Below are 21,103 nucleotides of genomic sequence, written 5' to 3' on the forward strand. Positions count from 1 at the left end.
TATTACAGGGTCGTCACGGGTATTGCACAATCTGCCCATCCGTGCAGTATTTACCTCCTTCTTGGTTATGGGTCCCTAACTATATGGTGTTGCCTACATCAGCTAATCAAACCCTAGATACACCCTGCACCACACCCACCAAACACACCAGTGGACGACTTGAGTGGAATAGAGTCACCCACCTGGGGGGTTGGGGAGGTGAGGAGAGTGTAGTCTGAGGAGTGAAAGTGAGAGGAGGTCGGGAGCGGGGCTCCTGGAAAACAATCTAGGTGGCAGAGAGTGGTCTGGGCCTAGAGGAGTCGGACCCGCGGTCGCAGGGGATCATGGCAAGGGGCATGGACCTGTCGAGGAGGACTGCCAGCGGCCGAGGAAAATGGCGCCTTCAAGATCCATTCCCACCCGCTCCAAAATCGGAGCAACGAGGGAGATAGGACTTTCCAATCCAAAACGGTCCAGAAAATGCCAAGCGTGAGAGCCCTGAGAGCAAGCTTCCACACTTAGCCATAGTGGGGAGTGGGACCCGGCAGGTTTCACACTACCGGGACCATCAAAGAAGTAAACTTAGTGCCAGGAGGCAGGTCATGGATCACCAGGCGGCACCATTGGGGACGGGACCGAAACTAAGCTCCCTTCAGAGGCAATGGTGTCCAGAGACTTGTTTGACCGGTTGTCGGTGTCTGCTTGATGGACTGAGTGAGTACAAAAGTGACACCCTTGCACCCAACGGCACCCTCACAACCACCGACTCCCGGGGTATCCCCCCTACCCGTGGAGGGTTACAACACCTGGCTGCCCCATTGTATCATCCCCGAGTACTCCCCAAATGCAGCGGTGGTACTCCTAGTTATCCCATACCACAGGTGGCGTCACAAACTCTATAATACTCCCTTTAAATACCCCCCTTTATTTGAGTGTCCGCACGACCCCCGGGTCCGGGAACCCTCGAGCCACTGCGAATGCGGATCCGAGCAGCTCGGCTGCTGACACGGGGATGCCACACTGACATCTGCTACTAATTAATCAACAATCCAGGCACTGCTACATCTAGGGATAGCTTTTGCAAATTCCTAAAAAAGGTCCCAAAATTTCCAAAACAATGGGTTCAGGTGTAGTGTAGAGCCTGTCAGCCACCGTCTCTATTCATACCAGCACAGTTGCGTCCTTGTGTTGGCTTCATAGCGTACATAAACTCCATAGTACCCTACTGCTAAAAAACCTAGTGTAAGTGTAAAACAAACCCCTAAAAATTGTTTTCACGGCCTGTAGTTCTGCCTGAAGCCAAATACCATCATAGCACCAACCTAGCATCCTGGTGTTTCATTCATATCTTACAGAACCTAGATAGTGGCCTGCTACTATTAACACAGTCTGAGTGTCAAAAACCAATCTAATATATAAAGCTGAATGTGTGTGTGTATGTATGTATGTATGTATGTATGTATGTGTGTGTGTGTGTGTGTGTGTGTGTGTGTCCGGGATTGGCATCTGCACCGTCGCAGCTACAGCCACAAAATTTTGCACACTCACACGTCTGGACCCTGAGAGCATCATAGGCTATGTTGTGAGGCGAAATTTTAACCCCGCGCGTTCCAATTTACCAATCAATTTTGCCCCTATCTACATAATGGGGAAAAAGTGAAACGAAAAGTGTATCCGCACCGTCACATTTACAATCACGAAATTTTTCACAGACACCTCATGTGACCGGCGCTTTACAGTTACTCTCCAAAAAACATGCCTCCATTAAAGTAAATGGAGCCTGGAACTACAGGTTATTAGTAGGAGCTGTGATTGGTTGCTATAGGAACAAAAGACATTCATAGCATAAGAAGCTTATATGTGAGGTAATAAGATGTCGGTGGGGAGATGGATAGAGAGAGACAGACAGAGAGACAGACAGACAGAGACAGATCTGGAAAGAGACAGACCTGGAAAGAAACTGACCTGCAAAGAGACTGACCTGGAAAGAGACTGACCTGGAAAGAGACAGACCTGGAAAGAGACAGATGGGGAAAGAGACAGATGGGGAAAGAGACAGACAGACATGCAGGTAGGGACAGAGACAGGCAGACAGGGAAGGAGGAGACAGCCAGAGAGACAGACAAAGATAGATGGGGAAAGACACAGACCTTGATAGAGACAGATTGGGAAAGAGACAGAGAAATAGAGACAGACAAGGAAAGAGACAGACAGGAAAAGACACAGACAAAGAGACAGGGAGACAGACGGGGAAAGAGACAGACCTGGGAAAAAGACAGACCTAGAAAGAGACAGATGGGGAAAGAAACAGAGAGATAGAGACAGACAAAAAAAGAGACAGACAGAGACAGGCAGATGGGGAAAGAGACAGACGGTGAAAGAGACAGACGGGGAAAGAGACAGACCTGGAAAGAGGCAGACGGAGCACATTACTTGGCCAATTTAATTAAATATGTGTGGAATATCTGTGGTGTTGAAACATATGTTGTGAAATACTTCTATTAGCTTAGTTTTTGCCTTTTAATAATTACATTTCTATCTATTTGTTTTGTGTTTTTTGTGTGCAGAATAAATTTTTGTTAATACATTCTATTTTGTTAACAACAGTTATTAACCCGGGCGAAGCCGGGTAGTACAGCTAGTAAAGAGACAGACAGAGACAGGCAGATGGGGAAAGAGACAGACGGGGTAAGAGACAGACGGGGTAAGAGACAGGCGGGGAAAGAGACAGACGGGGAAAGAGACAGACCTGGAAAGAGACAGACGGAGCACATTACTTGGCCAATTTAGTTAAATATGTGTGGAATATCTGTGGTGTTGAAATATATGTTGTGAAATGCTTCTATTAGCTTAGTTTTTGCCTTTTAATAATTACATTTCTATCTATTTGTTTTGTGTTTTTTGTGTGCAGAATAAATTTTTGTTAATACATTCTATTTTGTTAACAACAGTTATTAACCCGGGCGAAGCCGGGTAGTACAGCTAGTACTAAAATAAAAGTGGTGTCAAAGCCCGTTTTCTTTTAGGGCTGAAAGACATTCACAACATCTTTGTCGACTCCTCCAAGTGGTACTTTATCCAATAAAGGTACCTTGCATTTTTTAGACTAACAGAAACAGCTGTTGTGGGAAACTATTAACACAAGTTTATCAACCTGGCATCAGTCTTATTCCACTGCCTGTACAAAGGTCATGTTACAGTATTCACCTTCAAATAATCAAACCCAAAAAATGGGAAAAAGATGCGGTAAGGGCTGTGGACGAGGTGGTAGTGACAGTGGTGGTCGCCTAAGCAGTGTGACCAAGCCAAATGAAAACGTTCCTGCTTTATCTACCTCTGCCTTCCTATCGCAATTTTCTGTTCCACGTGGGAATCCACTCTTGCGCCCTGAACAGTGCGAACAGGTAACGAGTTGGCTAGCAGAAAATGCCTCCAGTTACTCGTCGAGTCGCAAATCCCAAGGGTCCACACAGACAGACTTGAGTAGCCCAGAGGCTGGCCCATCGAATCCTCAGCCTGGTCATCCTTCCTCACAACATCAGTATTCCAAGGAAACATATGACACCAAAGCAGGTTACCCTGAGGAACTGTTTACGGGACCCTTTGACCTTTCTTGCCTCTCACTGCGCAATACCACCAACGCATGTGAGACCGTGGTGTGCAGTGATGCACAGATCTTTGAGGCTAGCTGTTTGAGTCTATCCGATGGAGGTGGTGTATACAGTATATCTAATATATAAAGCTGAATGTGTGTATGTGTGTGTGTGTGTGTGTGTGTATGTGTGTGTGTATGTCCGGGATTGGCATCCGCACCTTCGCAGCTACAGCCACAAACTTTTGCACACTCACACTTCTGGGCCCCGAGAGCGTCATAGGCTATGTTTTGAGGGGAAATTTTAACCCCACTCTTTACAGTTATTCGCCAAAAAACCTGCCTCCATTAAAGCGAATGGAGCTGGGAGCCACAGTGCAGCCAGAACTTCAGAAGAATGCGCAGCCACGCCCTTATATGGAATGTTGGCGTGTCACAATGCAGCCAGACATAGACAGGGAAAGAGGCAGACACAGACAGGGAAAGAAACAGACATAGACAGGGTAAGAGACAGACACAAAGAGACAGACACAGACAGGGAAAGAGGCAGACACAGACAGGGTAAGAAACAGTCATAGACAAGGTAAGAGACAGACACAAAGAGACAGACACAGACAAAGAGACAGACTGACAGGGAAAGAGACAGACAGGGAAAGAGAGGGAAAGAGAGAGACAGGTTAAGAGACAGACAAAGAGACAGAGACAGACACAGGGAAACAGACAGACAGGGAAAGAAAGGGAAAGAGACAGACCGGGTAAGAGACAGACAAAGAGACAGACACAGGGAAAGAGACAGAGGGAAAGAGGGAAAGAGACAGACAGGGAAAGTGACAGATAGACAGGGAAAGAGATAGATAGACAGACAGGAAAAGAGATTGAGACAGATGGAGAAAGAGACAGTCAGAGACAGACAGGGAAAGAGACAGATAAAGAGAGAGACAGAGATATATACAGACGGGGAGACAGACATAATTACATTTATTTCTGTTTTGTGGTTTTTGTGTGCAGAATACATTTTTGTTAATACATTCTATTTTGTTAACAGCAGTTATTAACCCGGGTGAAGCCGGGTAGTATAGCTAGTATATATATATATATATATATATATACAGTTAGGTCCAGAAATATTTGGACAGTGACACAAGTTTTGTTATTTTAGCTGTTTACAAAAACATGTTCAGAAATACAATTATATATATAATATGGGCTGAAAGTGCACACTCCCAGCTGCAATATGAGAGTTTTCACATCCAAATCGGAGAAAGGGTTTAGGAATCATAGCCCCGTAATGCATAGCCTCCCCTTTTTCAAGGGACCAAAAGTAATTGGACAAGGGACCCTAAGGGCTGCAATTAACTCTGAAGGCATCTCCCTCGTTAACCTGTAATCAATGAAGTAGTTAAAAGGTCTGGGGTTGATTACAGGTGTGTGGTTTTGCATTTGGAAGCTGTTGCTGTGACCAGACAACATGCGGTCTAAGGATCTCTCAATTGAGGCGAAGCAGAACATCCTGAGGCTGAAAAAAAAAGAAAAAATCCATCAGAGAGATAGCAGACATGCTTGGAGTAGCAAAATCAACAGTCGGGTACATTCTGAGAAAAAAGGAATTGACTGGTGAGCTTGGGAACTCAAAAAGGCCTGGGCGTCCACGGATGACAACAGTGGTGGATGATCGCCGCATACTTTCTTTGGTGAAGAAGAACCCGTTCACAACATCAACTGAAGTCCAGAACACTCTCAGTGAAGTAGGTGTATCTGTCTCTAAGTCAACAGTAAAGAGAAGACTCCATGAAAGTAAATACAAAGGGTTCACATCTAGATGCAAACCATTCATCAATTCCAAAAATAGACAGGCCAGAGTTAAATTTGCTGAAAAACACCTCATGAAGCCAGCTCAGTTCTGGAAAAGTATTCTATGGACAGATGAGACAAAGATCAACCTGTACCAGAATGATGGGAAGAAAAAAGTTTGGAGAAGAAAAGGAACGGCACATGATCCAAGGCACACCACATCCTCTGTAAAACATGGTGGAGGCAACGTGATGGCATGGGCATGCATGGCTTTCAATGGCACTGGGTCACTTGTGTTTATTGATGACATAACAGCAGACAAGAGTAGCCGGATGAATTCTGAAGTGTACCGAGATATACTTTCAGCCCAGATTCAGCCAAATGCCGCAAAGTTGATCGGACGGCGCTTCATAGTACAGATGGACAATGACCCCAAGCATACAGCCAAAGCTACCCAGGAGTTCATGAGCGCAAAAAAGTGGAACATTCTGCAATGGCCAAGTCAATCACCAGATCTTAACCCAATTGAGCATGCATTTCACTTGCTCAAATCCAGACTTAAGACGGAAAGACCCACAAACAAGCAAGACCTGAAGGCTGCGGCTGTAAAGGCCTGGCAAAGCATTAAGAAGGAGGAAACCCAGCGTTTGGTGATGTCCATGGGTTCCAGACTTAAGGCAGTGATTGCCTCCAAAGGAATCGCAACAAAATATTGAAAATAAAAATATTTTGTTTGGGTTTGGTTTATTTGTCCAATTACTTTTGACCTCCTAAAATGTGGAGTGTTTGTAAAGAAATGTGTACAATTCCTACAATTTCTATCAGATATTTTTGTTCAAACCTTCAAATTAAACGTTACAATCTGCACTTGAATTCTGTTGTAGAGGTTTCATTTCAAATCCAATGTGGTGGCATGCAGAGCCCAACTCGCGAAAATTGTGTCACTGTCCAAATATTTCTGGACCTGACTGTATATATATATATATATATATATATATATATATATATATATTAATATTCAGGGTCGGACTGGGGTGCCAGGTGCCTACCAGGGAAATTGACTCTGGGAGCCCACACTATAGCTGCCATAAACATTTTTATTACTTGATCATTTTCGGCTTCTCTCAGTATAACGTGAGCCCTTATACCAAACTCTACTGTGCGTAGTAGAGCCCTGTCCTGTGCCTGAATATATCACAGGATTTCTTGTAGCATCTTATTTATTGTAGTTAATAATGGAATCTATTATTTACAGTCAGTCACAATTTTTCTTACACACGGACATTCCTTGTCCTAGGAAAACCACCGAGTCCATCAGCCAAATAATATTCACAGTGAAGCAAAATGTTATCCAGCATCTTCACATGGAAAAGATTACTAATATTAATCCCCCTCTGCCGCCATCTATCCACCATATAGGGAAATCCTCTATTAAGCCCTGTGCGCACACTGCTTTTTTTGCCACGGATTTTGCTGCAGAAAAGCTGCAGATTTTGTTCATAACCTTCCTGCGGTCCTTCTCCAGCAAAATCTATGAGAAAATCAAAATGCTGTGCGCACACTGCATTTTTTTTCTCTCCAGGCTTTGCTGCAGAATTTCTGCAGCAAAAAGAAGTAGCATGTGTGCCGCCCCTGTGCCAGCAGCTGGCGCTGCTCCAGGCCTTCTGGGGTGGTGGCTCGACGGCCTCCGGACTCGGGGGTCTCGCGGACATGCCGAATAAAAGGGGGATGTAGATGTACGGGCTAGGCCGTATTAAGTTCTTGACACCACCCACGGTGTGTGGTGAGGTGGGACACCACCGCTGCTGATGTGGGCACCCGGGGGAGATGTTGTGGCAGCAAGATGTTAACCCCTCCGTGGGTAGGGATGGTGGCCCCGGGACCCAGTGTCTCTGGGCAGGGTATAGCGACTGCAGGGAGCGTTTGTGTACTCACAGTTAATAAACCACACAAATCTCTGGTAAACCAAGGTGCTGGTGGCCGGTGCCGCGGCCGATTGCATTCAGGTCCCCCACCCGGCTGGTGGTCTCTATCCTTTTCTCTGCACTGTTTTGTGTAAGGTGGACTTCCAAGTGTGAAACTCAGGAGTCCGTTCCCAGCTGAATGTGGGCTGGCCCGTGGGATCTATGGGCCCTGGCGGTGACCTCTTATCCCTATCGGTGGGCTGTTGTCTTCTATGAGGGACTTTGGGTGAGAGAGAACCTCTAGTCCTGGCCTCAATCGGTGAATTAACCAGTCTGCTTGTTTCCGGTTCTGGCTTCAGGGTCCGAGTACCCCCCCTTTGTGCTACGGTTTCCGGGTTGGTTCCCTGTGTCGGTACCGGCGGGCTACAACCCTATCCCGGTCCAACTCAGTTCTGCCGAGCCGTCTTCCCATCTCCTGCTGACGGAGACCACCATCTGCCTCCTAGCCAGTGGCACCAGGGCTCCTACCCTGGTACTGTTCAACTTGAACTTTCCTGCTGGAGCTACACTTAGCTCCAGCCCACACTCCTCTCTAAACTGAACTCTAAACTTTCACTGCTTATTTTCTCGCCCTGGGCTGTCTAGACCCCTGGGTGGGCGTGTCCCAACCACCTGGTCACGCCCACTGGTGTGTCTGTCTTTTCCTAAGTCCCCCTTCACATGTCCGTGTCTCCGGTATGTGTTAGGTCCGTTTTCGTATGTACCGGAGACACGGACACACGTACTCCAATGTTATTCAATGTATGGAGTTACACGTGCGTTTTTCCATAAGGTGCGTGTGTCCGTGTGCGTGATACGTTTGTTTGTCCGTAAAACACGGATGCATGTCCGTTTTCTGCATGGAACACGCATACACGCACCCAATGAATGTCTATGGGTCCGTGAGCACACATACGTGACACGGATGCATCTCTGTATGGTCCGTGTACATTTTGTGCATTTTTGAAGCGATGTCGGTCAATCTTTTTTTTCTGTGTATGTCAGTCAATCTCCCTCAGTCCGTCAGTCGATCTCTCTCTCTTGTCTGTCGGTCAGTCACCCCCCTCTCTCATACTCACCGATCCCCGATCACCGGCGCAGCGCTGCACAGCTGTTAAAAAAACTCCGGCGACTTATACTATTTTGAAAAAGCCGGCCGCTCATTATTCAATCTCGTATTCCCTGCTTCCCCTGCCACCGGCACCTATGATTGGTTGCAGTGAGACACGCCCCCACGCTGAGTGACAGCTGTCTCACTGCAACCAATCACAGCCGCCGGTGGGCGTGTCAATATCGAGCAGTAAAATAAATAAATAAATTAAAAAAAAACGACGTGCGGTTCCCCACAATTTTGATACCAGCCAGGGTAAAGCCAAACGGCTGAAGGCTAGTATTCTCAGGATGGGGAGCTCCACGTTATGGGGAGCCCCCCAGCCTAACAATATCAGCCAGCAGCCGCCCGGAATTGCCGCATCCATTAGACGTGACAGTCCCGGGACTGTAACCGGCTCATCCCGATTTGCCTTGGTGCGTTGGCAATCGGGATAATAAGGAGTTAATGGCAGCAACCCATAGCTGCCACTAAGTCCAAGATTAATCATGACAGGCATCTCACCGAGATACCTTCCATGATTAACCTGTAAGTTAAAGAAAATAAGCACACACAACGAAAAATCCTTTATTTGAAATAATAAACAAAAAAAACACCCTCGTTCACCACTTTATTAAGCCCCGAAAACCCCTCTAGCTCTGGCGTAATCCACGGAGGTCACACGACGCTCTCAGCTCTGCTACATGAAGGTGACAGGAGCTGCAGTAGAACACCGCCGCTCCTGTCAGCTCCAGACAGCAACTGAGGTGAGAAGCGCGAGCAATGACGTCACTCAGGTCACTCGCGGCCACCCCTGGATCATCCAACTGTGACAGCAAGTTGCCCGAGTGACAGCGATGAATTTACAGGTGAGTTGCGATCTCGGGTGGAGGATCCAGCTAGCCGCGGGTAACCTGACTGACAGCAGTGCTAATCGCGCTGCTCACTTCAGTCACTCAGGGGATTAGCGGTCACCGGTGAGTCCTTCACGGGTGTCCGCTAATCAGGACGCGACACAGACAGAGCCGCGGGATGACAATTAAGTCGGGTGAAGTTCATCCGAGTTCATTCTCATTGCGCGACGCTGTCTGTCTGCTGTCAGCTGGCATATAGCAACATCATTGTGCATCACACACGGAAGATTTCACACGGACAACACACGGACAACACACGGACATTACACTTCTGTATCTCACGCACACACGGACATTCCACACGCACACACGGCTAGCATACACAATCACACGTATGTCACATGTACCAGAAAAACGGACAAAAAAACGGAACACGGACCCGAAAAATGGCACGTAAGAAACGCAGGTGTTTTTCACGGACGTGTGAAGCGGGCCTAAGGGGGGGTGACTAGGGTTTCTAGGTTGGCTGTGTGTTTCCTAGTGAGGAAGGTGTTATGCAGGGGCCTATTTGTGACTACCTGGTTTTGCCAGGGCATCACACATGTGCCTTAATTTCCGCAGGTACCTGAGTTTTTGCCATTAAATAATGGTTAAAAATTGCAGGGACCAACCTGCGGAAAAAACGCGGCAAATCTGCACCAAAAACACAAGAAACTGCGGCAAATCTGCACCAATAACGCAAGAAAACGCAGCAAATCTGCACTTTTGGTGTGGTTTTTTTGCCGCAGGTGCGGAATTTTCCTATGAAAATGCCATTTTCCAGTGTGCACAGGGCCTAAAGGGGGCTTTACATGCAACGACATCGCTAACGAGATGTCGTTGGGGTCACGTAATTCGTGACGCACATCTGGCCTCGTTAGTGACGTTGTTGCGTGTAACACCTACGAGCGAGTGTTAACAATCAGAATTACTCACTTAATCATCGTTGATCGTTGACACATCGTTAATTTCCCAAATATCGTTGCTGGTTCAGGACGCAGGTTGTTGGTCGTTCCTGAGGCAGCACTCATCGCTACGTGTGACACCCCAGGAACGACGAACAACACCATACCTGCGTCCTCCGGTTATGAGGTGGGAGTGTCTTTCATGCGGCTGCTCTCCGCCCCTCCACTTTTATTGGACGCCTGCTGTGTGACGTCGCTGTGACGCCGCGTGAACCGCCCCCTTAGAAAAGAGGCTGTTCGCCGGCCACAGCGACGTTGCTAGGAAGGTAAGTCCGTGTGACGGGGCCTAGCAATATTGTGCGCCACGGGCAGCGATTTGCCCGTGACGCACAAACAACGGGGGCGGGTACTTTCACGAGCGACATCGCTAACGATGTCGCGTGTAAAGCAGCCTTAAGAGTCAGTATGTGGAGGTGTGAAGCATTAACCTCCATACACTCTTCTATTTGGAGACTCTGGTGAATTCTCTTCTCTTTCCACATTCACACATTATATAATTATCAGGTAATGATCGGCCCCCAGTGTCTGTACTGGATGTGACCAGTCATTCTGTGGGGACAGAGTCCTATAAAAGCCTCACTACGTTTCCACATTAGTTTTACATGTTGGATAAACCCTTCACTAGTCCTGTGTATTCTGACAATACTACTGTATAGGCAGATCAGGCTTTTTTTTAAACATGTATTTATATTGAGGCTCCTCCTGTACTATCATCACATATAGAGGCCCCCTGAAAAGTAATTACATCTAGCCTAAGATAATAACACTGAAACTGAGGGTACAGGATAATGACACTGGGGGTACAGGATAATGACACTGGGGGTACAGGATACTGACACTGGGGTTACAGGATTCTGACACTGACACTGGGAGTACAGGATAATGACACTGACACTGGGAGTACAGGATAATGACACTGACACTGGGGGTACAGGATAATGACACTGGGGGTACAGGATAATGACACTGGGGGTACAGGATACTGACACTGGGGTTACAGGATTCTGACACTGACACTGGGAGTACAGGATAATGACACTGACACTGGGGGTACAGGATAATGACACTGACATTGGAGATACAGGATACTGACACTGGGGGTACAGGATACTGACACTGGGGGTACAGGATAATGACACTGCGGGTACAGAATCCTGACACTGGGGGTACAGGATAATGACACTGGGGTACAGGATAATGACACTGACACTGGGGGTACAGGATAATGACACTGGGGGTACAGGATAATGACACTGGGGATACAGGATAATGACACTGACACTGGGGGTACAGGATAATGACACTGACACTGGGGGTACAGGATAATGACACTGGGGGTACAGGATAATGACACTGACACTGGGGTACAGGATAATGACAATGACACTGGCGTACAGGATAATGACACTGACACTGGGGTACAAGATAATGACAATGACACTGGGGTACAGGATAATGACAATGACACTGGGGTACAGGATAATGACGCTGACACTGGGGGTACAGGATAATGACACTGACACTGAGGGGTACAGGATAATGACGCTGACTCTGAGGGTAGAGGATACTGACACTGAGGGGTACAGGACACTGGGGGTACTGGATAATGCTGCTGACACTGGGGGTATAGGATACTGACACTAAGGGTTGCAGGACACTGACACTGGCACTCGGGGTGCAGGATGATGACAATGACACTGGGGTACAGGATAATGACAATGACACTGGGGGTACAGGATAATGACACTGACAATGGGGGCCAGGATAATGACACTGGGGGTACAGGATAATGACACTGACACTGGGGGGTACAGGATAAGACACTTGACATCAGAGAATCGGAAAGCTGAGAGCTGAGGACAAGATGGATATCAGACCATAGAATAGATGGATGATGATGAGTAAAAGAGCCTCTTTTTCTCATCTCAGCACCCAGCTTTCCCAATCCAATCCAATGCTGTGACTGCTGCTATCCCTCTTTTCCTAATCCCTACTGATATATGGCTACTGTGTGGACTTCACTCACATCATGCAGCAGGGACTGGTGCACACACCCTGCACCCCCCAAATCACACACACCCAGCATCCCCAAATTACACACACCCAGCACCCCCAAATTACACACACCCAGCACCCCCCAAATTACACACACCCTGCACCCCCCAAATCACACATGGCACACACCCTTTTCCATATATTATTATTATTATATTACCCATCTGTCCAACACATGGAAGTCGCATGTGCCACACACCTGCATCCCCTAACACCCCTCTGTCACAGTCTGGACCCCCCATATGCCACTCACCCTGCACCCCCCCATGTCCCACTCATCCCTCATTTACCAGACACTTCTTCCTCCGGCACATCATCCTTGGTCGGCAGCTCCTGCCCGGCTCCTCCCACACGGTCACATGGGCATGAGTCATCGCAGGTCCAAGCTGATCCACTAGAATGCATCTTCTTCCTCTTGGAGGAGCTCCTGCTCTGCCCCTGCCACGCTGCAGCTCATAAGCTCCGGGTGTCTCCAGGTCAGGAGCGCCCCCCTCCCCCCTGTGTAGCTACTGACACTATCATCTGACTGCCCGCATACAATATTATCACCTGCGGTGGCGTCTGGGGAGCCACGGCAGCAGGTCATTTTAATACACCCGGCCCTGTAGGCTGCCGGAGACAGTACCGATTACAGACAAGGTCGGGGCCTACCGGGGGTTTCCCTGCTATGCCGCGATGCCAGACTGACGCTGTTAATATTTATATAACAGGTGCCGGGTACTCGAGTTGCGCATGCTCGTTAATGCTCTACTCAAGTCCCAAGCACAATAGGAGTCAATGCGTTACTCGAGCATATTTTTCCCTGAGTCCCCGTTCTGTTACCTGCCCTTAAATAGCTCCCAGCCACCATAGTCCCCATCAGCTGCGTGCAGCAGACAGCAAATATCGCCTGTCAACCTTCATTCCGTCTTCTCGGCCACCACAGTACCTATTGCCCTGGTGCAACTGGCATTGCCTAACAACTTCTGTTCTGTGTGCGCCGTACAAATGCTCCTGTACCGCCCCGCACTCGGCTGCCGGCCGAGCCGCTCGGGTCCGAGCTCGTTTGGTGGGTGGCTCGAGGGCCTCCGGACCCAGGGGTCACGTCGCTCTGAAGGGAGGCTGGCGCTACGTGAGGGGATTTCGGTGGGGAGGTTCACGGCCGAGGCCGTGGTGTTTAGGGATGTAAGTTTGTGTCGCCACCCACGAGTTGTGGTGAGTGTGGACACACCGCTGCCGTTAACTAGGCTCCCGTGGACGGTGTTGTGCAGCCTGGTGTTGACCCCTCTGTGGGCAGGGGGTTGATGGTCCCGGGGCCCGGTGGTTGGGAGGTGCGGGCGTGTTGGTGTGGTGCGGTTCGCAGCCCGAGGGCACTGTTGTACTCACTATGACAGATACACCGGAGTCTCTGGTAAACCAAAAGGATGGTGGTCGGTGCCCGCCGCCGGCTGCGCTTGGTCCCTCACCCGGTTCGGTGGTTCCCGCCTTTCTCCTGCACCTCTTTTTGTAGAACTTGACTGCCTATGCTTCAGCAACGGTAGTTCGCTCGCCGGCTTTATGTATTTCGGGGAACCCGTTTTCCCGCAGGCGCTGGCCCATGGGATCTCTCTGCCTGTGGCCTGTGGCTTTCTATCCCCCTCGGTGGGCTGTTGCCATCTTTCGGGTCTTGGGACGGGAAAGGACCTAAGGTCCAGACCTCAATCAGTAAATTCGACGTGGTCCAGTGGCTTCTGGACCTCGTTCTGGGTCTGAGTACCCCTCCCGGTGCTCCGGTTTCCAGTTGGTTCCCCGGTTCGGTACCGGCGGGCCACTACCCTGTCCCGGTCCCTTACGGTTCCACCAGCCATCTTCCCGGCTCCTGCAGGCGGCAACCACCATCTGCCTCCTGGTCACAAGGTATCCAGGCTACGACCCAGATCCCTGACAGACGTTTTCACTTTGCTACTGCTCTCCTTCACCTCCAAGACTAATCTGCTTTGTGCTTTCCCGCCTCAGGCTATCCGAACTCCTCGGTGGCCGTGGCCAACCACCTGGCTCCACCCCCCTGAGAGGGGTGACTCAGGATTTTTAGGTTGGCTGCTGTTACCTTGTTAGGGGACGGGTGTTTGTGCAAGGCCTACCTGTGACTACCTGGCTAGTCCAGGGCGTCACACTCCCCCTGGCCAAAAGTAACTGTGCAGTTACTTCTGCTCCAAGTGCCCTTTGCGGAAAAGAAAGAGTAATATGACAGTAACCTATCAGATGATTCATGCTGCCCAAACCAAATGCTAAAGCCAACACACTCCTGCTCTACAAACTTCTATATAGTACTCTGACGTACCACAGAATTTCTGGGAAAAACATAGTTGAAAGCATATGCATAGGGATAGACCTGTCAGTCCATCTTAGTGGGTGGGGAGAAGCTAGTGGTTATATACTTCTTGGACTTATCCCATTGTTCCAATCTTTTTTTTTTATTTTTCTCTGAAATGTTGTAGTGTTTTATAGTAAAACATAGATATTTAGAATGTAAAACTCTGTGTCTGATTCATACTAATTGTAGTTGGATGCACTGTAAATAATGCCATATATACTTGAAAAAATAAAACACAAAGTTGGAGGCATCTAAATGTAAACAAATGGAAAATACTGAAAAAATACAAAATATATGAGCATAAAGGATCTGTGTAGCATAGCATAAGGGAAATCTATTAACATCTGCTGGGACCGTCACTTTATTTCATATAAAGCATTTCTGTTATTCCAACAGAAAAGAAGCACTGACCTTCCAGTTGTGAGTCATTCCGGCTAGACGTACTGCAAGTGAAATTTATGGCTGCACACACTTGTGATGGTTTATTGTGGAGCAAATGACCCTCTGGAGATGGCAAAAATTGCAAAATCGTTTTACTAGTTTTATCTTTCAGTTTCTCATGATATTTTTCATATTTTACAGAGACAGATCCTAACAGTGGCAGCTACAATAATCTGTCCAGCGGGACGAGCTACTACAGCTGCGTCAGTCAGATCACTATAGGTAAGAAGCAATATCACAAAAAGCAAAACAAGAGAAGAAAACATCAGTACATTCTCACAAATATATGTTGAAACAGCGTGTAAAGATATTAATAAAGTTTTACAGTAATATGTGCATTTATGTTTCATGGTGAGATATTTGTGTCGTATAAAAAACAAGACTAAACATAGTGAAGATCCATTAAAGAGGACCTTTCACCAGTTTTAGCATGTTAAGCTGGTCACATCAGGAAATAGTGGCTTTTTATTTTATAATTTCTCAACTCTTCTGCAAAGATATTACCATGCACAGTTTAGCTTAGAATTTATGAGTCTGACTGAGCATTACCAGAGATTTGTTTATGGGGATTTGCACTTTTCCCAATTATGAGCAGGGAAAAAAATAACACGCCACCAGGAATGAAAAATCTGCTTTCTGTGAGATATAATTATAGCCAGCCCTGATTTTTGCACCTACTGTGCACTACATAGCAGAGCTGAGTGTGATTACAAACACTTTCTGTGCTAAATTCACAACAGTCAGTGTGGGAGAAGGGGCAGAGCTAAAAGTGTTGAGAGGAGAGCTGCAGCTACAGAAGTGTTTATTAGCTATAATCTCTCTTCTCCCACACTGACTGCCATGAGATGAAACTGAAGGTTTTTGTGATCAAGCTGAGCTCTATTGTATTATCCTCCCACACACACTACCATGAGATGATTACAAACACTTCCTGCTCTAAACTCACAGCAGTCAGTGTGGGTGAAGGGGCAAAGTTAAAAATGCTGTTAAAGGAGAGCTGCACTGCAGAAGTTTTTGTAAAGAGACTCATCTTAGGGGTACTTCTCACATAGCGAGATCGCTAGCGAGATCGCTGCTGAGTCACGGTTTTTGTGACGCACCAGTGACCTCATTAGCGTTCTCGCTGTGTGGGACACTGAGCAGCGATCTGGCCCCTGCTGTGAAATCGCTGCTCGTTACACACAGTGCTGGTTCATTTTTTGGACGTTGCTCTCCCGCTGTGAAGCACACATCGATGTGTTTGACAGTGAGAGAGCAACGATCTGAATGTGCAGGGAGCAGGGAGATGGCTTCTGGCAGCCTGCGGTAATCTGTAACCAAGGTAAATATTATCAGGTAACCAAGCAAAGTGCTTTGCTTGGTTACCCGATATTTACCTTAGTTACTAGCGTCCGTCTCTCTCAGGCTGCCGGTGCCGGCTCCCTGCATACGTAGCCGGAGTACATATCGGGTAAATAAGCAAAGCGGTTTGCTTATTAACCCGATGTGTACTCTGGCTACGAGTGCAGGGAGCCAGCGCTAAGCGGTGTGCGCTGGTAACCAAGGTAAATATCGGGTAACCAAGCGCTTGGTTACCCGATATTTACCTTAGTTACCAAGCGCAGCATCGCTTCTATGCGTCGCTGCTGGCTGGGGGCTGGTCACTGGTCGCTGGTGAGATCTGCCTGATTGACAGCCTCCCAGCGATCATGTAGCGACGCACCAGCGATGTCAGATCACTGGTGGGATCGCTGGAGCGTCGCTAAAGTGTGACGGTACCCTTAGCTATACTTACTTTTCCTTCACAATGACTGCCATGAGATGAAACTGAAAGTGTTTGTAATCAAACTAAGCTCTATTGTATTCACCTCCCACACACACTACCATGAGATGAAAGGTAGTAACACTCATCTCTGCTCCATACTAGATAGAAGAGCAGAGGTTAGGGCTGCGAGCACAGATGTGTGTCGTTACATGTCTCATAGCAGAAAGTATGTTCTCACTTTCTGGGTGCGCGTTCTTTTTCCCCCTTCATGTGGTAGGTCAATGTTATGCAGGGGAAAATGTAATTATAGCAACACCCCGTTCGACATCATAAATTGTAACTTAACTTTACAAGCCAATAGCTCCACATGGGAGAAGAAATGTAAAACTAAAACTGTCGTTCTATTTAGCTGTGCAGCCACTAGTCTATGATCTGGCCAGTTTAACATACTCAAATAGGTGAAAGGTCCATCCTCTTTAAGATCCCATATTTTATAGGTATCTCATCCACCCATCTGGGTATTTCGGAGAGCATGGCAAGTATTGAATATGATATGCAATATATTCCATTCTAAAGTGTTTGGCCTTTAGCTAGGGAATTGTGTATTTTTTATTCTCCCAATGCAGTTGCTACATGCTGCGATTAACTTTGAAAACAACTTGGTATTCTTGTAAGTATAATTGGCTGTTTTTTCCTGCTTTGACCTTTATATTTTATATTGATCAGGTACACACAAGCCAATTGGTGCGCTTTTAATAGCAATTGTAGAGGACTATCGCACTTACATAATTACAGGACGATCGGTAAACATAATCATTCTGTGTGACTAGAATATCAAACTTAAAAATTATATCACCTGAAGATCAAGCATTTTGTTTGTTCATTGGGTGACTGACATCCGGTTTAGACAAGCCGATAATTGGGAAATGAGCATTCCTAGCGCACCTTCTTGATTTTCGACCAGTATAAATGCACACTTAGGCCGGGGCCACACGGGGCACTAGTGCGATGCTCGCATGACACTCGGCTCGCGCTGGCAGCACAGCAGGAGCAGAGTGTCATGCTAGTATCCCTGCGACTGAGGTCCGACTGTGTGAGCGGACCTCAGCTGCGGGGGGCGGGCTGGCACTGAGGAGGGGCGGGCCGATGCTGCGTAGGGGCGGGCCGGCACGGAGGAGAGGAGGGAGGGATTTCTCTCCTCCGTAGCCAGCTATTGCGATTCTCGCTCTGCACGCGTGGTACACCGGTGTACCGTGAGTGCAGTGTGATTTTTCTCTCGCCCCATTCACTTGAAGGGTGCGAGAGAAAAGAGTCTCGCATTACAATGCTGCGATTGTTTTCTCGGTCCGATTAGGGCTGAGAAAATAATCGCTCATGGGTGCTGACACACAGGCTAGAATTGGTCCGTGTGGAATGCAATGTTTTATCACACTCCACTCACACCGATTTTCTCGCCGTGTGGCTTAGGCCTTAGAGTAACTAAACTCTTCTTTTTTATTTAATTATTGGCCACCGCAAAGATCTGAATTTTAGTATTATACCCCAATATTTTATCCTGTTTCTTTTTGTCCTAAACATCAGGCAGAAAGTGCTGTTTCAGCTGGATGTTCATGAACTTTAGAGTAGCTGTTTTGAACTGCAGATGTAAAAAATATTCATACATCAATGTGAACTTCTCTGCTGCCCTCTCCAATGCACATGCTCTATTTGCCAACAACTGTCTCCCTGTCTGACCATGGAGGAAGAGAGCAGAGACCCTCACACTGCAATGCAGATATTTGCTAGACCTGCACTTCAAAACAGCTACTCTGATGTGCTTGAGAAAGTCAGCTAAAACAATCCTTTCAGCATGGAGATTGGGAGAAAGGGAAGATGGATATGGTAATTTAAAATATTACAAAGATTCATAACATTGCAAAAACTGATTACAAATGTACTTTTTGTTTTATAAAACGCACCGGATTATAAGACGCACCCAAAATTTAGAGAAAAAAAACATTATAAGGTCAGTTTAGTAATCCAGTGGGGTCTTACTGGGGAAGTGGCAGCAGTGGGGGAGCAGGGTCACATGCTGGAGTACGGTGATGCTGCAGGCGGTACAGAGGGGGGCCCAAATGCTCGATGCGGGCGGCAACACTGTGCCGGGGTTGTGGGTGCTGCTCTGTGCTGGTGCTCACTGCAGGCAGTGAGGCATGGGCCATTCTGAAGATGTCGCGCTTCAAAGAATTAACGTTCGGATTCAGCGCGTTCGCAGATTGAGTTTTCGGGTCATTGTCAAGCCAAGATCTTATCTGCACACGTGCCACCTCCAGGCGCCATTTTCCTTAAGTCTACTGCTGGGACATTAATGGGCTGGAGGCGGCTTGTGTGGAGATGAGATCTTGAGCCGATAGCATCATCTGCGTATGCGCCAACTCCAGACACCATTATTTCAAGCCTGCACCGCCGACATCTTCAGAATGACCTGTGCCTCACCGCCCGCAGCCCCAGCACAGAGCAGCGTCCGCAGCACAGCGCACAGCATTGCTCTGGTCTCCTGTGACCCCTCTCCACCACCTCCCAGGAGGCTACATTTGGATTTTAAGACACACCCCTCATTTTCCTCCCATATTTTTGGCAGGAAAAGTGCGTCTTATAATCCGAAAATGGTAAATAAAAAAAAGTTTAGTTCCTTTTTAAGCTAAGTCTGTTTATAAATTGTGAAATTCAGAAAGCAGAAATTGCACTTTCAAGATGTTAAAATTAAATATCTATTAAATACTTCTATGGAATAGATTCCTAAGGGACACAGAGCAGAATGAGAAACAAAAGAAATAGATGAATGTATCAATGACACGGAACTTCTTTATGCATGAAATGCAATTTTTTAAATATTATTTTCTGTGTTGTAGGTTTTGAAGTTAATGGACCAGTTGCGATAGGAATATCACATTGGAAACCTCCATATGTTCACAATGAAGCATACCATCCATATGCACAATCCCAGCATAATTGTGAAGTTCCAGCAGCTCCAGTGTCTTGCTCTTTCCTTGCACAGATGGATGTATCAGCATCTTTATCTTGCCCAACGTCTCTGTCCATTATTCCTGCCGTCTCACACAGCAGCAGTCAAGAAACCCTAAGTCAAGACTCAGAAGCCAATCAGGGTAAGGCGTTATATTTCTTCTTAGACCTGCAATATGGCATGTAAATATAAAAAGTGCTAGTAGGGAGATGTAGGGCTTGTTCACATTTACGTGTTCCCAGAAACAAATATAATGTATATTCACCTAGACAATCCTATAAGAAAATAGTTTAAAAAAGTATTAAAGACAAAGAAAAATCAAGTATTCCATAGACCTCATTCAGACGAAGCAAATTTGTGATGGAATCTGTTCTGAAAGGGTTATTCTGCGATATTCACGTGTAGAGGATTTTTCTGCTTTAAATTTAAAAGGAATCTGTCAGTAAGATCAAACCATTTTTGTGGGCATGCAGGTCTCTGAAAGCTAATACATCAACTTCTTTATATCTTACATCTATTGCTGCATTCCTGAGTAATTAGCATATTAATTCAGATGCAAATAAGGTGTTAAGTGTTCTGTGTATGTTAGAGCTTTTAAAGGGAATCTGTCAGCAGATTTTTGCTATATAAGCTGAGGGCAGCATGCTGTAAAGGTTAAAAAACAAAACAAAAACAACTGGGCTTCTCTTATTTGTGTGCATGTGAGTCAGATATTGTTTACTTAAACTAATGGCTTTATTACCCTGTGATTAGCATTTCAGTACTAGAAACTCATCTGGGAAGTCCCACATGTCCCCTGCTGTGATTGACACCTCACAGTAGGGTGACCGCAAAAAATCGATGTCGGAATTTTGTCCGTCTGGACCCCACAAAACTATTCCCCTTTCCAGATATTGAGATAGCCAAAATTTGAGCTCGATCAAACGACGTTAACCCGTGCCGCTCGTCACTCAAAGTTTGAAAAAAAAACAAAATTTTTGGCCAAAAAGTTGACATATGGAGTCATAACTCCAGAACGGTAAATAATAAAAACACGCTCAATATCTCAAAAGAAAGCTAATGTTGTTCTTCAAAATTTATATTTTATACATAATTGTTGTTATTTTAAGTCAAACTGAGTTACAACAGCTTTTAGCCCCAAGAACGTGACCTGGTACAACTAGGAGCATACTTCGTATATTTTGTTAAGTGATAAATTTTGTGTTTTTTTTTGGTATATTTTTGAGTTTAAAGTAGAGATATAACAAAAAAACAAGTAATACTGATAAGTCTAA

General features: G+C 46.6%; 1 protein-coding gene across 1 annotated transcript in view; it reads left to right on the plus strand.

Moving 5' to 3' along the window:
- ANO4 (anoctamin 4) overlaps positions 1–21,103 on the plus strand; it is a 481,162-nt gene that overhangs the window by 33,962 nt on the left and 426,097 nt on the right. The window contains exons 2-3 of the mRNA XM_075344688.1: positions 15,223–15,303; positions 19,717–19,971. Of these exons, the coding sequence (XP_075200803.1) occupies positions 15,223–15,303; positions 19,717–19,971 (336 nt within the window). The remainder of the gene's footprint in view (positions 1–15,222; positions 15,304–19,716; positions 19,972–21,103) is intronic.

The sequence above is a fragment of the Anomaloglossus baeobatrachus genome, chromosome 4, assembly GCF_048569485.1.
Source record: "Anomaloglossus baeobatrachus isolate aAnoBae1 chromosome 4, aAnoBae1.hap1, whole genome shotgun sequence".
Taxonomy (NCBI): Eukaryota; Metazoa; Chordata; class Amphibia; order Anura; family Aromobatidae; genus Anomaloglossus; species Anomaloglossus baeobatrachus.